The 13,385-nt window shown below is 53.4% G+C and overlaps 1 protein-coding gene across 2 annotated transcripts; it reads left to right on the forward strand.

Moving 5' to 3' along the window:
* The first annotated feature begins 3,780 nt into the window (after nt 1-3,780).
* RELA (RELA proto-oncogene, NF-kB subunit) lies at nt 3,781-13,360 on the forward strand. 2 transcript variants are annotated; one of them, XM_002821507.6, is made up of 11 exons: nt 3,781-4,098; nt 4,725-4,751; nt 4,842-4,993; nt 5,095-5,243; nt 6,721-6,812; nt 7,139-7,270; nt 8,114-8,218; nt 8,437-8,649; nt 11,023-11,103; nt 11,196-11,270; nt 11,959-13,360. In XM_002821507.6, the coding sequence occupies exons 1-11, from the start codon at nt 4,092-4,094 to the stop codon at nt 12,579-12,581; spliced, it is 1,656 nt and encodes a 551-aa protein (XP_002821553.2). In that variant the 5' UTR covers nt 3,781-4,091; the 3' UTR covers nt 12,582-13,360. The 2 variants fall into 2 exon arrangements, with proteins under 2 accessions (XP_002821553.2, XP_054381607.1); XM_054525632.2 differs by lacking the exon at nt 3,781-4,098 and adding an exon at nt 4,296-4,554.
* The last annotated feature ends 25 nt before the right edge of the window (nt 13,361-13,385 follow it).

Consider the following 13,385-nt stretch of genomic DNA (forward strand, 5'->3'; position numbering starts at 1 on the left):
TGGGATTACAGGTATGAGCCACCAAGACTCATATATTGGAATTGTGTCAAAAGGACTGAAGAACAACCAACTTGAAGAAGTTCTCCCTAACCAAAGATGAATAATTTGAATTTCAATAACTATAATTGATTAAAACACAGCTAATATATTTAAATCCATGCATTCATTAACATTTTAAAAAACTCAGCCGGGTTTGGTAGTTCATGCCTGTAATCCTAACACTTTGGGAGGCTGAGACAGAAGGATTACCTGAGCTCAGAGGTTCGAGACCAGCCTTGGCAACATAGCAAGATCTTGTGTCTACTAAAAATTTTAAAAAAAGAAATTAGCTGAGTGTGGTGGTGCACGCTGTTAGTCCTAGCTACTTGGGAGGCTAAGGTGGGAGGATTGCTTGAGCCCGGGAGTTTGAGGCTGCAGTGAGCAATGAGTCACGCCACAGCATTCCAGCATGGTGACACAGTGAGACCCTGCCTCAAAACATTGTTTTCTTTTTAATTAGCTGGGTGTGGTGGTGAGTGCTTATAGTCCCAGCTACCTGGGAGGCCGAGGTAAGAGGATCCCAACTGATAGGGGCGTTGGTGGAAGAAAAAGTAGGTTTACTGATTTATTCTGAAAGCCAGCAAGACTGAGAGGATGGTGTACCAGCGTTCTAAAGTACCATTTTAAGTCAGTACAATCTTAGGCTCTTTCTATGTTAAGGGCAGGGAAGAGGTGGAGTGTGTAACCAAGAAGTACTCCATGGCAGACATCTGGGCAGCAGTGAGGGTCTGAGGAGGTTGGGAACTTCTTTGTCCTTGGGCCAGTCACAATGCTCCTACAGATCTTTAAGAAAACATAGTTGTTTACATACTTCTTTAACCCCAGACTAAGTTTTAAAAACTACATGATTGCTGTTTTTGCATATTAGCTCAGTGCTCTAAAGCTTATGGCAGCAAAAAATGAGAAGTCCAAATGCCCATGGCCGGGCGTGGTGGCTCACGCCTGTAATAGCACTTTGGGAGGCCGAGATGGGCAGATAACCTGAGGTCAGGAGTTAGAGACCACCCTGGCCAACATGGTGAAACCATGTCTCTACTAAAAGTACAAAATTAGTCGGATGCAGTGGCTCACGCCTGTAATCCCAACATTTTCAGAGGCTGAGGTGGGTGGATCACCTAAGGTCAGGAGTTTGAGACCAGCCTGGCCAACATGGTGAAACCCCGTCTCTACTAAAAATACAAAAAGCCGGGCGTGGTGGCAGGCACCTGTAATCCCAGCTACTCAGGAGGCTGAGGCAGGAGAATCACTTGAACTCGGGAGGCAGAGGTTGCTGTGAGCCGAGATTGTGCCATTGCACACCTGCCTGGGCAACAAGAGCGAAACTCTGTCTCAAAAGAAAAAAAAAAAACACAAAATTAGCCGGGCATGGTGACGCATACCTGTAATCCCAGCTACTCAGGAGGCTGAGGCAGGAGAACCACTTGAACCTGGGAGGCAGAGGTTGCAGTGAGCCGAGATGGTGCTATTGCACTCCAGCCTGGGCCACAAGAGAGAAACTCCATCTCAAAAAAATAAAAATAAAAATGCCTATCTTCAGGATGAATAAACAAACCATGGTATATTTACACAACAAAATAGTATACAGCAGTGAAAAGTGAATTAACTGTGAAACATGAATCGTAGTAACAGGTTGAGTGAAAAAAAGCAAGTAACAAAGGACAACAAATCATATGATGCCCTCTTCATAAAAGTTCAAAACTGGCCGGGTACGGTGGCTCACACCTGTAATCTCAGCACTTTGGGAGGCAGAGGCTGGCGAATCACCTGAGGTCAGGAGTTCGAGACCAGCCTGGCCAACATGGTGAAACCCCGTCTCTACTAAAAAAATACAAAAATTAGCTGGGCGTGGTGGTTGGCCCCTTTAATCCCAGCTACTCAGGAGGCTGAGGCAGGAGAATTGCTTGAACCTAGGAGGCGGAGATTGCAGTGACCAGAATGCCACTGCACTCCAGCCTGGGGGACAGAGTGAGACTTTATCTCAAAAAAAAAGTTCAAAACTAAGGAAAACCAAAAGATATATTGTGTAGGCATACAGATATGAGTAACTTTTTTTTTCTTTAAAATACAGAATTCTGGGCCAGGCGTGGTGGCTCAGGCCTGTAATCCCACTTTGGGAGGCTGAGGTGGGAGGATCGCTTGAGCCCAGGAGTTTGAGACCAGCCTGGGCAACACAGTGAGACCCATCTCTATTTATAATAAATACATTAATTAATTAATTAATTTAAAAAATACAGAATTCTGGCCCAGCATGGTGGCTCATGCCTGTAATCCCAGCACTTTGTGAGGCCAAGGGGGGGGGGAAAGTTGAGCTCAGGAGTTCAAGACTAGCCTGGACAACAAGGTTAAACCACTTCTTTACAAAAAATACAAAAATTTAGCCGGGCATGGTGGTGTGCTCCTGTAGTCCCAGCTATGCAGGAGGCTGAAGTGGGAGGATTGCTTGTGCCTAGGAGGTAGAGGGTGCAGTGAGCCGAGACTGTGCCACTGCACTCCAGCCTGGGCGACAGAGAGAGACCGTGTCTCAAAAAAAAAATAAATAAATACAATACAATACAGAATTCTGGATGGTGGTGGCCCCTTGAGTTTTGCAATGGGTACATGGGTGTTTATCTTATTAATTTAAAAGTTATAAATATACATGAATTTTAAGAAGAGGATCCATGCAAGGTTCAGTGATAATTGTATATCATTAACCAAAGATTTTAATTAATCCATTCTGTCACCTGAAGTCGGCCTCCCCCGCCCCCTGCCAAAAGTAAACACTTTTCTAATCAGGGCCAGCCACTGGAGAAACTGAAATGAGTAGGCGGGGTGCTAACTCTATTTTCACTTTTCTCTTCCTGTTTCTTCAGAGCCTGGGAAACAAGTCAGAATTTCCAATCTTTTCCAATTCCCACATGATTTCCTAATTTAAGACGAATTCAGAGAAAATAAAAAAGTCTTTCTCCATCTGGAGAAGACTCCGCCCCCTGCAGTGGAGCATCCTCCTTCGGGGATGAGGCCTGGGGTGGGGGTGCGCCAGCCCCAGCCCCCACACGGACGCGCCTTGGGTTTGGTCTTGGGGGAGCTACCTGCACTGTGGGGTCACATGACAGAATTAGTGGTCAGCCCTAGCTGGAGGTCCAGGGCAAACACAGGCGGGGGCAGGGGGGTGGGGGGTCGTGACCCTGCTGATTCAAGTGTCCCCTGTGGGTCCCGGACCTTCTGAGACACAAGCGCCAGGCTTCAGAGACGAGGCTCCGGGGTTTACCCCTGGGCGCCTCCTGCTCCCATAGCCGCTGAGGGCCGGCAGTTTGGCTGCATCGTAAGCTGGCGCTTTAGCTGGAGAGGAACGAGCCCTCGGCCAGCTCGCCAGCGGGAGGGACTCAGTCGTCCCATCCTGGCTGCAGGCTCCGCAAAGCTCCTGATGCACTGTCAGGCTGGGAGGTCCGGCCGCTCCCCTTCCCCCACAGCCGCATCTAGACTGGGGTGGGTAGGACATTTTAACGTGCTTCTGAGACAGCCGCCACCGAAAGGTACCTTTAGCGATTAGGAAACCCGCGCGGAGTTCAACCCCCCGGCCTCTGCGGAGCAGAAGGCCCAGGCGGGCCTTTCCCTGCGCGGGGCGGGCGGCCGCAGCCCAGTAGCCCTGGCTTTGCTCCAGACCCGGCCCAGCGTGACATCACCAAACTCCGCCGATAGGCGGGAGGGGGCCCTGAAATCCCCTAAAAACAAAGTGAGTAATCGGCGGACCCACCCTCCAGGCGGGGCCGGGACCCGGGAGCTAGCCGAGCCACCGGGCACGCCAGCCTCTTCGTCCTCGGCGAGGCGCGCACTTGGCCCCGACCCCCAGCAGCGGCTGTGCGTGCAGCCTCTTCGTCCTCCGCGCGGCGCGCACTTGCTCCCGGCCCCTGCGCCGGGCGGCGGCGGGGCAACGCGCAGGCGCGGCCGGATTCCGGGCAGTGACGCGAGGCGGGCGCGCGCGGCGCATTTCCGCCTCTGGCGAATGGCTCGGCTGTAGTGCACGCCGCGGGCCCAGCTGCGACCCCGGCCCCGCCCCCGGGACCCCGGCCATGGACGGTGAGGTCGCCCTCTGACCCCTCGGGGTGGCATCGCCGGAGCCGCCGCAGCTGTGGCGGGAGCCCCCGCGCCGCTTTCCGCCCCTTCCTGCGCCGACGGGCGCTGCGCAGGGAGCGGTCGGCCTGCCGGATGGTGGCGCGGGGCGGGGCAGGCGGGGAGGGGTCTGACTCAGTTTCCCCTCTGGGTGGAGGGGTGGGCCCTTGACTCAGCATCCTCCCTGGGTGGGGGAGCAGAGGGAACCTTGACTCAGTTTCCCTCCACACCGTCCATAGGGGCAGCTCTGGCTTCGTTTCCCTATTAGGGGAGAACAGGGAGAACGCATCTGATTCAGTTTCCTCTCTGGAGGGAGGTGGGGCGTGCCCTCCCTCAGTTTTCCTTAAGAAAGTACAACAGGCCCTGATTCAGCTTCCCTCGGGAGAAGAAGGATTCCTTACCCCGTTTTCCCTCAAGAAGCAGGTGTTTCTGGTTCCTTTCCTCCACCCCTTAGTTTCACCGCAGGTTTTAGGGAGCAGGTCCTGACCCAGTTCCCCTGGGAGGGAGCCTGGCTTCTCTCCGTGGAGAGCAGATTCCCCCTTGTGAGGATGGGCATTGGGTGTGTGCTGACCCTGATCTCCCTCCCCTTTCAGAACTGTTCCCCCTCATCTTCCCGGCAGGTAAGTGGCCCCCGCGGCGGTCGGGGAGGTGCTCCATGGGGTAGGGCAGCGGGGGCAGCCGCCTAATGGGCCTGCGGTGTCCCCTGGCAGAGCCAGCCCAGGCCTCTGGCCCCTATGTGGAGATCATTGAGCAGCCCAAGCAGCGGGGCATGCGCTTCCGCTACAAGTGCGAGGGGCGCTCCGCGGGCAGCATCCCAGGCGAGAGGAGCACAGATACCACCAAGACCCACCCCACCATCAAGGTCAGCACTGCGCCAGGGTGTGCGGGGAAGGGACTGTGGAACCCCAGCCCTCTGTGTTTGGGAGTCAGGTTTGGATGTCTGGGCCTCTGTACTTTGGACAGATCAATGGCTACACAGGACCAGGGACAGTACGCATCTCCCTGGTCACCAAGGACCCTCCTCACCGGCCTCACCCCCACGAGCTTGTAGGAAAGGACTGCCGGGATGGCTTCTATGAGGCTGAGCTCTGCCCGGACCGCTGCATCCACAGGTGAGCTCCCTGCAGGCTAGGAGGCCCAGCATGAGGGGACAGGAGGCGGGCTATGAAGTGGCCGCTACAGTGTTACTAATTTCTGGACACAGGGCAGAATTCCTCACTCCTTGCCCTTACTCAGCTCTGCAAGTAAACTCCCTTTGTCTTGAAGTTATCTATTTGTATGTCTACTCTAGCAGATAAGAGCTCCAGGGGATACGAATGGGTCCCTAATCACTTCTGAATCCCTGACCCCTGTAGCTGGAAGGACAAGTCCCTCAGAATCACGTCTCTTGTTTGAGGAAGAAAACCATTGAACCAGCACGCTCCCCTGGAGTTGACATTGCAGTTGACAGAGACAGGCCGTGAAAAAAATATACAGGCCGGGCATAGTGGCTCATGCTTATAATCCTAGCACTTCAGGAGGCCAAGGCAGGAAGATCTCTTGAGCCTAGGAATTCAAGACTAGCGAAGGCAACATAGTGAGACCCCATCTCTACAAAAAATAAGAAATTAGCTGGGTATGGTGGCATGCGCCTATAGTCCCAGCTACTTGGGAGGCTGAGGTGGGAGGATCGCCTGAGCCCAGGAGGTCACTGCTGCGGCAAGCTATGATTGCAGCACTGCACTTGGGTGGCAGGGCGACACCTTGTCTTTTTTTTTTTTTTTTTTTAAGATGGAGTCTTGCTCTGTCCCCAGACTAGAGTGCAGTGGCGCGATCTCAGCTCACTGCAACCTCCACCTTCTGGGTTCACGCCATTCTCCTGCCTCAGCTTCCCGAGTAGCTGGGACTACAAGTGCCTGCCACCACGCCTGGCTAATTTTTTGTATTTTTTATTAGAGACAGGGTTTCACCGTGTTAGCCAGGATGGTCTCAATCTCCTGACCTTGCGATCTGCCTGTCTTGGCCTCCCAAAGTGCTGGGATTACAGGCTTGAGCCACCGCACCCGGCCCGACACCATGTCTCTTAAAAATAAATAAATACACAGATAAATAAACAAGGTGCTGTCAGAGTAACAGTTTCAGTCCTGAAAATAAAACAAGGTCATAGGATAGAAGGATAACCTGGGTTGGGAGAGTTAGGGGAGCTAGTGTGTGATGACTTTAGATTGGGAGGTCAGGGAAGGCCTCCCTCAGCTAAGACTTGAATGGTGAGGAGGAGGAGAGAAGTAGGAAAAGAACATTCCAAGCCGACCAAACAAGTGCAAAGGCCTTGAGGTGGGAATGAGTGTCCTGTGTTTAGAGAGTGGAAAAGGAGCCCCAGTGGTTGTCAGCAGGGAGCCCACAGGGAGGCTGGCAGGGGCAGGGGCACGGAGGTGCTTGTCAGCTGAGTGAAGGGACAGGGTTAGTTGCAGCACAGTAGGAAGCCACTGGAGAGGGTTAGGCATGGAGCGATGATCTGGGGGTGGGCGGGGCAGGAAAGGGCAGGCTGGGCAAGGCAGGAAGGTCCCGGCTCTGTGAGACGCAGTGGGACAGACGACTGGGGGCGCTCAGTTTCCAGAACCTGGGAATCCAGTGTGTGAAGAAGCGGGACCTGGAGCAGGCTATCAATCAGCGCATCCAGACCAACAACAACCCCTTCCAAGGTGAGGGCAAGCCTGCCTGCCGCACCCGCACCCTCTGTCACCCTCCCCAGCCCGCCTTTCCTGCATCTCCCTCACTGGCCAAGACACAGTAAAGATGGAATCTTGGTGCCCATTCAGTACTCTCCCACTTTACCATTAGGAAACTGAGGCCCAGGAGGGGATATGACATTCACGTCACAGTGGAGTCAGTGCTGGGTTCTGCCTCCTCTAGGACTTGTGTTTCGCACACGCACCAACGGCCCTCCCAGCGCAGAGCTCCCTGCCCCCACTGATAGCACCTATATCCCCACTTCCCCTGCTCTCCTGATCTCCTGTTTTCTTGGCAGTTCCTATAGAAGAGCAGCGTGGGGACTATGACCTGAATGCTGTGCGGCTCTGCTTCCAGGTGACAGTGCGGGATCCATCAGGCAGGCCCCTCCGCCTGCCGCCTGTCCTTTCTCATCCCATCTTTGACAATCGTGAGTAGCGAGGGAGACACAGGAAGGGGAGAGGGTGGGCCTGAATAGGAGGAAGGGCGTTGGGGTGAGTGTGGCCTGCAAGAGGCGCTCTGGCTTCATTCAATCATCTTGCATATTTGTCTCCTCTTCTCTGCCCAGCTCTTTGTTGGCTGGGGAGAGAGGGCAAAGAAGACCCAGAGCTGTCCTTGAGGTGTAGCTCTGGCCTGGCAGGAAGTCTAGCAGAGAGTCTGATGGGAGATAGGCATTTTCAGTATTGTGTGATGAGAAGGTGGTGTGCCCACAACTGCGATAATGACTCTGGGAAATGAACTCCCAGGAACAAGATAGTGTTCGAGAATGATGATTCAGTGATGGAAGCCCACAGATGAATTGGGCTGACTGATCAGCTGCAGTCTTTAATTAAGTAACCAGCAGGATGAATGGAAATAAAACGAATCTGGAGCCCCAAGGATGGGAAACCAGGATAAACTGGGGGTCAGGAGGGAAGGGCTCATTGCCAAGGTGGGTATGGACTGGCCTTAAAGATTGCTTTGGTCAGGTGGAGAAAGAGTGTGACCAGATTGGCACCCACTGGACTATAAGCTCCGTGAGAGCAGAGAGGTTTAGGTTTTGTATGTGGTTATATTCTTGCTTAGATCAGTGTTGAGCGCACAGTAGGCAAATACTTGTTGAATCGGTGGGGGTGAGGAGCTAATAAGAAGGTCTGACTTTGGCTGCAAAGGTGTAGATGGCAAGCTCTGGGCAACCTTGACTCTGGGCTGGGCAGGGAAGTTGCATCTCCTGCAGGCCACCCTGGGGACCTCTGGTGGCTCAGGTCATCCTTCCTTGTTTTCACTGCCTCAGGTGCCCCCAACACTGCCGAGCTCAAGATCTGCCGAGTGAACCGAAACTCTGGCAGCTGCCTCGGTGGGGATGAGATCTTCCTACTGTGTGACAAGGTGCAGAAAGGTATATATCAGGAGGCAGGGGTGGGCTCTTGGGAGCAAGGGGTGAAGCTGAGCAGAGAAGGGGAGTGTCAGGTAACTGGCTTTGGATACTTCCTCCTGTGCCTCGGGGGCCTCAGGTGGGCCACAGGGTGATGTATCAGAAGACAAGCATCAGAAGTTGACGGGGAGACCATGGAGGGTTAGACACACTGACCCACACTGCCACCGCATCTCCTGCAGAGGACATTGAGGTGTATTTCACGGGACCAGGCTGGGAGGCCCGAGGCTCCTTTTCGCAAGCTGATGTGCACCGACAAGTGGCCATTGTGTTCCGGACCCCTCCCTACGCAGACCCCAGCCTGCAGGCTCCTGTGCGTGTCTCCATGCAGCTGCGGCGGCCTTCCGACCGGGAGCTCAGTGAGCCCATGGAATTCCAGTACCTGCCAGATACAGGTACACAGCTGGGGTGGCAGCATCAGGGCAGCTGGGCTCTGTGCTATGAGAGAAAAGCCAAGACTGCATGTCTGGGGCTGTAGTTGAGGGCCAGAAGCTGGAGTCAGAGCTTGGGATCCAAGAAATTGGAATCCATTTCTTGCCTCATTTAATAATAATGATACCTCGGACACTGAGCTAGTACTACACATCTGCCCCTATTCCAGGCACTTCACTGGATTACCTGATTTTAATCTCATGACCCTTTTGAAGTAGGAGATAGTGTCCAACTTGCCTGGGTTCATGTGGCTAGTAAGTAGCAGAGTCTAGCAGAGTCAGCGTTGGAACCCAGGCCATCTGGCTTCAGGGTCCTTTTGCCACACTGGTTGTCTTGTCACTACCATACAGCACAGCCACATTTTGGTCGAGGTTTGAGTGTCCACTTGGTACCAGGGCCTGTGCCAGGTATTTTGAATACAAAAAATGAGTAAGACATGCTCCCTGCCCTTCAGAATCTCAGTCACTTGAGGAAGACAAATGTGCAAAACAGATCCTTAAGTCAGAGAATGACATGTGAAACGGAGGTGTGCGCAGAGAAGCACGGGGGCACGGTGGCCTCCGGGGAGCTGGAGACAGCTGCATGGAGAAGGTGGCGTTGAAGCTGGAGAAAGACACGGAAGTGTGTTCTCCAGGCAGGTGGCCCAGCACCTGGAAGGGAAAGGGTGTTGGCAACTGCACGGCCTGTTCAGGGCCATCTTCGTGGTTTGAGCTGATGTTGGGCAGTGAGCAGGCTCAGAGATAGGAGGGCCTGCTTAAGCTGAAGGCCTCTAAGCAGAGAGGTGACAGGAGCAGATTTGGAAGTTGACTCAGGAGGCCACGTGTAGAAGATCAGAGACAGAGAGACTCAAAGCAGGGAGGCCATTCTGGAAAATGTTGCTGTAGTCCAGGAAGAGAAGATGCGGCACAAACCTTACAGAAGGAATAGCAAAGCAAGATCACATCACCACTGTCCTCAGTTACCCTTCAGCCCTGCAGCCGTTTTGCGTCTTATAGATCAAGCTCAGTCTCACCTCAGGACCTGTGTCTAGCTGTTGCCTCTGCTTGGAATGCCTGGCCCAAGTTTTTAATGCAAGTAGCTCATGCCAGTCCTTCCCTCATCTCTAAATTAGTCCTTCCCTCTACATTTAGACTGTTCTGACCTCACTTCCGGTATTGTTACATCACCATATCTTCCCTGGACCACCATCACTTGAGATTTTCTGGGGTTTTTTGTTTTTGTTTTTGTTTTTTGTTTTTTTTGTTTTTGAAACAGTCTCACTCTTGTCGCCCAGGCTGGAGTGCAGTGGCACAATCTCGGCTCACTGCAAGCTCTGTCTCCCGGGTTCAAGTGATTCTCCCTGCCTCAGCCTCCTGAGTAGCTGGGACTACAGGCGCCCGCCACCACGTGCGGCTAATTTTTTGTATTTTTAGTAGAGATGGGGTTTCACCATGTTGGCCAGGGTGGTCTCGATCTCTTGACCTCATGATCCACCCGCCTCGGCCTCCCAAAGTGCTGGGATTACAGGCGTGAGCCACCACGCCTGGCCGAGATTTTCTGGTTTGTATATATGGTTGTGTCCCTCTCACTTTTTCACTAGGATGCCAACTTTTTGGGAGCAGACACCTTGTGTGCTTACTCACGGCCACATCCCCAGTGTCTAGAAGGGAGGCTGGCACATAGTAAGTGCTTGATAAATATGTGTCAAGTTACTGGTGGGGAGTGAGAGAAAAGAAGCTCATCCTTCCAGGGTCTGTAGCCTTGGTGACAGGGCAGATGGCAGATGGATAGTCAGGGAGTACAGGAGGAAGAACCTAGTTTTTGAGGGATGAGGTTGTCTTTGAATTGATGGAATTGAGGTGCTTTGGAGCTACTGAAGTACCGTTGTAATTAAAAAGACAGTTCTGAAAACTCTGACTAAAATATGAAACCATTAGAGATAAGAATAAGAGTCTCTGCTGAAGTCTTAAGGCAGTTGTGCCTCAGCTGCCCCAGAGTGCCAAGAAATTCTCGCCAGGCCTGGGTGGAGGCTGACAATGAGCCAGGATGTGAGCAGTGCAGGAAGGTGTGAGCTGGAGGCTGGGGCCCCTCAGGGCTCCTCTTTCCCCAGAGCATGGCCCCTGTACTCGGCCTCACCATGTGGTCTTAGAAGGGCAGATTCAGCCAACAGAGGCCTCCAAAAGCTGTGGGATTCTCAGAACTGCTGAGTGTCACACATCCCTTCTCATTGGCAGAGAAGGTGGGGAGAACGGGTCTTGGGAAAGCCTGGCTCCTCGCCTTCCTCCTGAGGGGCCTTTGAGAGCATTGGGGGCCCACCTGAGGAGAGCAAGTCCCACTTCTCCCCCTTACTTTCCCAGACGATCGTCACCGGATTGAGGAGAAACGCAAAAGGACATATGAGACCTTCAAGAGCATCATGAAGAAGAGTCCTTTCAGCGGTGAGATGGGGACTGGGAAAGCCAGAGAGGAAGGCAGCGGGCAGGGAGGGGACACCCTGGGGCTGAGAACTGACCCAGCCCTTGCCCTACAGGACCCACCGACCCCCGGCCTCCACCTCGACGCATTGCTGTGCCTTCCCGCAGCTCAGCTTCTGTCCCCAAGCCAGGTAAGGATTTCCTTTTGTCCCACTGGAATGACAGGTTCAGCTCTGTTCAGCTGAGGAGTAGTGGAGATGCAGACTCTTGGGCCCCATTACAGACCTACTGAATCAGAGGCTTTGAAAGAATGGCGCTGGTTTGGGATGCTAATGCACACTGAAGCCTGAGAACCACCGTGCCACTTACATTCTATATTGGGTGTCTTGGGATTCAGAAGTTAAAAATGCAGAATCTCTGCTCTCATCTCTCACTTGAATTAGGGGAACAAAAATCACCTCTAAATTAGCAAGATGTATGTGCCGGTGTGAGGCTCAAAAACTGACAAGCTGTCCACTTCAGGCCGCTGCTCACTTGGTGCTCCATGGGCTCATTGCCTCTCAGGACTTAGTTTTTCAGCTGTAAACTGAAAAACTTATCTCAGGAGTTCAGCTTATCTCTCAAAGTGTCCCTTCCTCTAAAAAGCTGGGAGAGTTTCATGGGCTTGAGTAGTCAGGGAGGACTCCAAGGTGGAGGTGTGGCTAGAACTGGACCCTACAGGCTGGGTCAGATGGGGTAAGAGGAAGGAGATAGGGTGTTGGCATTGACTCCCTAGAGAGGGATTGAGCCTAAGCACCATGAAGAGGGGCTGGGGTACAGAGGACGGGGTGGATCTCTAGGGCTTTCTCTGACCCCTGCCTCTCTGTCTCTCTCCTCCAGCACCCCAGCCCTATCCCTTTACATCATCCCTGAGCACCATCAACTATGATGAGTTTCCCACCATGGTGTTTCCTTCTGGGCAGATAAGCCAGGCCTCAGCCTTGGCCCCGGCCCCTCCCCAAGTCCTGCCCCAGGCTTCAGCCCCTGCCCCTGCTCCAGCCATGGTATCAGCTCTGGCCCAGGCCCCAGCCCCTGTCCCAGTCCTACCCCCAGGCCCTCCTCAGGCTGTGGCCCCACCTGCCCCCAAGCCCACCCAGGCTGGGGAAGGAACGCTGTCAGAGGCCCTGCTGCAGCTGCAGTTTGATGATGAAGACCTGGGGGCCTTGCTTGGCAACAGCACAGACCCAGCCGTGTTCACAGACCTGGCATCCGTCGACAACTCCGAGTTTCAGCAGCTGCTGAACCAGGGCATACCTGTGGCCCCCCACACAACTGAGCCCATGCTGATGGAGTACCCTGAGGCTATAACTCGCCTAGTGACAGGGGCCCAGAGGCCCCCCGACCCAGCTCCTGCTCCACTGGGGGCCCCAGGGCTCCCCAACGGCCTCCTTTCAGGAGATGAAGACTTCTCTTCCATTGCGGACATGGACTTCTCAGCCCTGCTGAGTCAGATCAGCTCCTAAGGGGGTGACGCCTGCCCTCCCCAGAGCACTGGGTTGCAGGGGATTGAAGCCCTCCAAAAGCACTTACGGATTCTGGTGGGGTGTGTTCCAACTGCCCCGAACTTTGTGGATGTCTTCCTTGGAGGTGGGAGGCATATTTTATTCTTTTATTGGCAATATCTGTATCTCTCTCTCTTTTTGGAGGTGCTTAAGCAGAAGCATTAACTTCTCTGGAAAGGGGGGAGCTGGGGAAACTCAAACTTTTCCCCTGTCCTGATGGTCAGCTTCCTTCTCTGTAGGGAACTCTGGGGTCCCCCATCCCCATTCTCCAGCTTCTGGTACTCTCCTAGAGAGAGAAACAGGCTGGAGGTAAGGCCTTTGAGCCCACAAAGCCTTATCAAGTGTCTTCCATCATGGATTCATTACAGCTTAATCAAAATAATGCCCCAGGTACCAGCCCCTCTATGGCACTGGCATTGTCCCTGTGCCTAACACCAGCGTTTGAGGGGCTGGCCTTCCTGCCCTACAGAGGTCTCTGCCGGCTTTTTCCTTGCTCAACCGTGGCTGAAGGAAACCAGTGCAACAGCACTGGCTCTCTCCAGGATCCAGAAGGGGTTTGGTCTGGGACTTCCCTGCTCTCCCTCTTCTCAAGTGCCTTAATAGTAGGGCAAGTTGTCAAGAGAGTGGGGGAGAGCAGGCTGGCAGCTCTCCAGTCAGGAGGCATAGTTTTTACCGAACAATCAAAGCACTTGGACTCTTGCTCTTTCTACTCTGAACTAATAAATCTGTTGCCAAGCTGGCTAGAGATTCGCTTTTTTTCAGCAA

The sequence above is a fragment of the Pongo abelii genome, chromosome 9, assembly GCF_028885655.2.
Source record: "Pongo abelii isolate AG06213 chromosome 9, NHGRI_mPonAbe1-v2.0_pri, whole genome shotgun sequence".
NCBI classification, from domain to species: domain Eukaryota; kingdom Metazoa; phylum Chordata; class Mammalia; order Primates; family Hominidae; genus Pongo; species Pongo abelii.

Excerpts from the sequence above, each read along its gene's own strand:
- RELA (XM_002821507.6), top strand. Across the intron at positions 4,752-4,841 it reads CCCCCTCATCTTCCCGGCAG|AGCCAGCCCAGGCCTCTGGC; the intron begins GTAAGTGGCCCC and ends GTCCCCTGGCAG. Across the intron at positions 11,271-11,958 it reads AGCTTCTGTCCCCAAGCCAG|CACCCCAGCCCTATCCCTTT; the intron begins GTAAGGATTTCC and ends TCTCTCCTCCAG.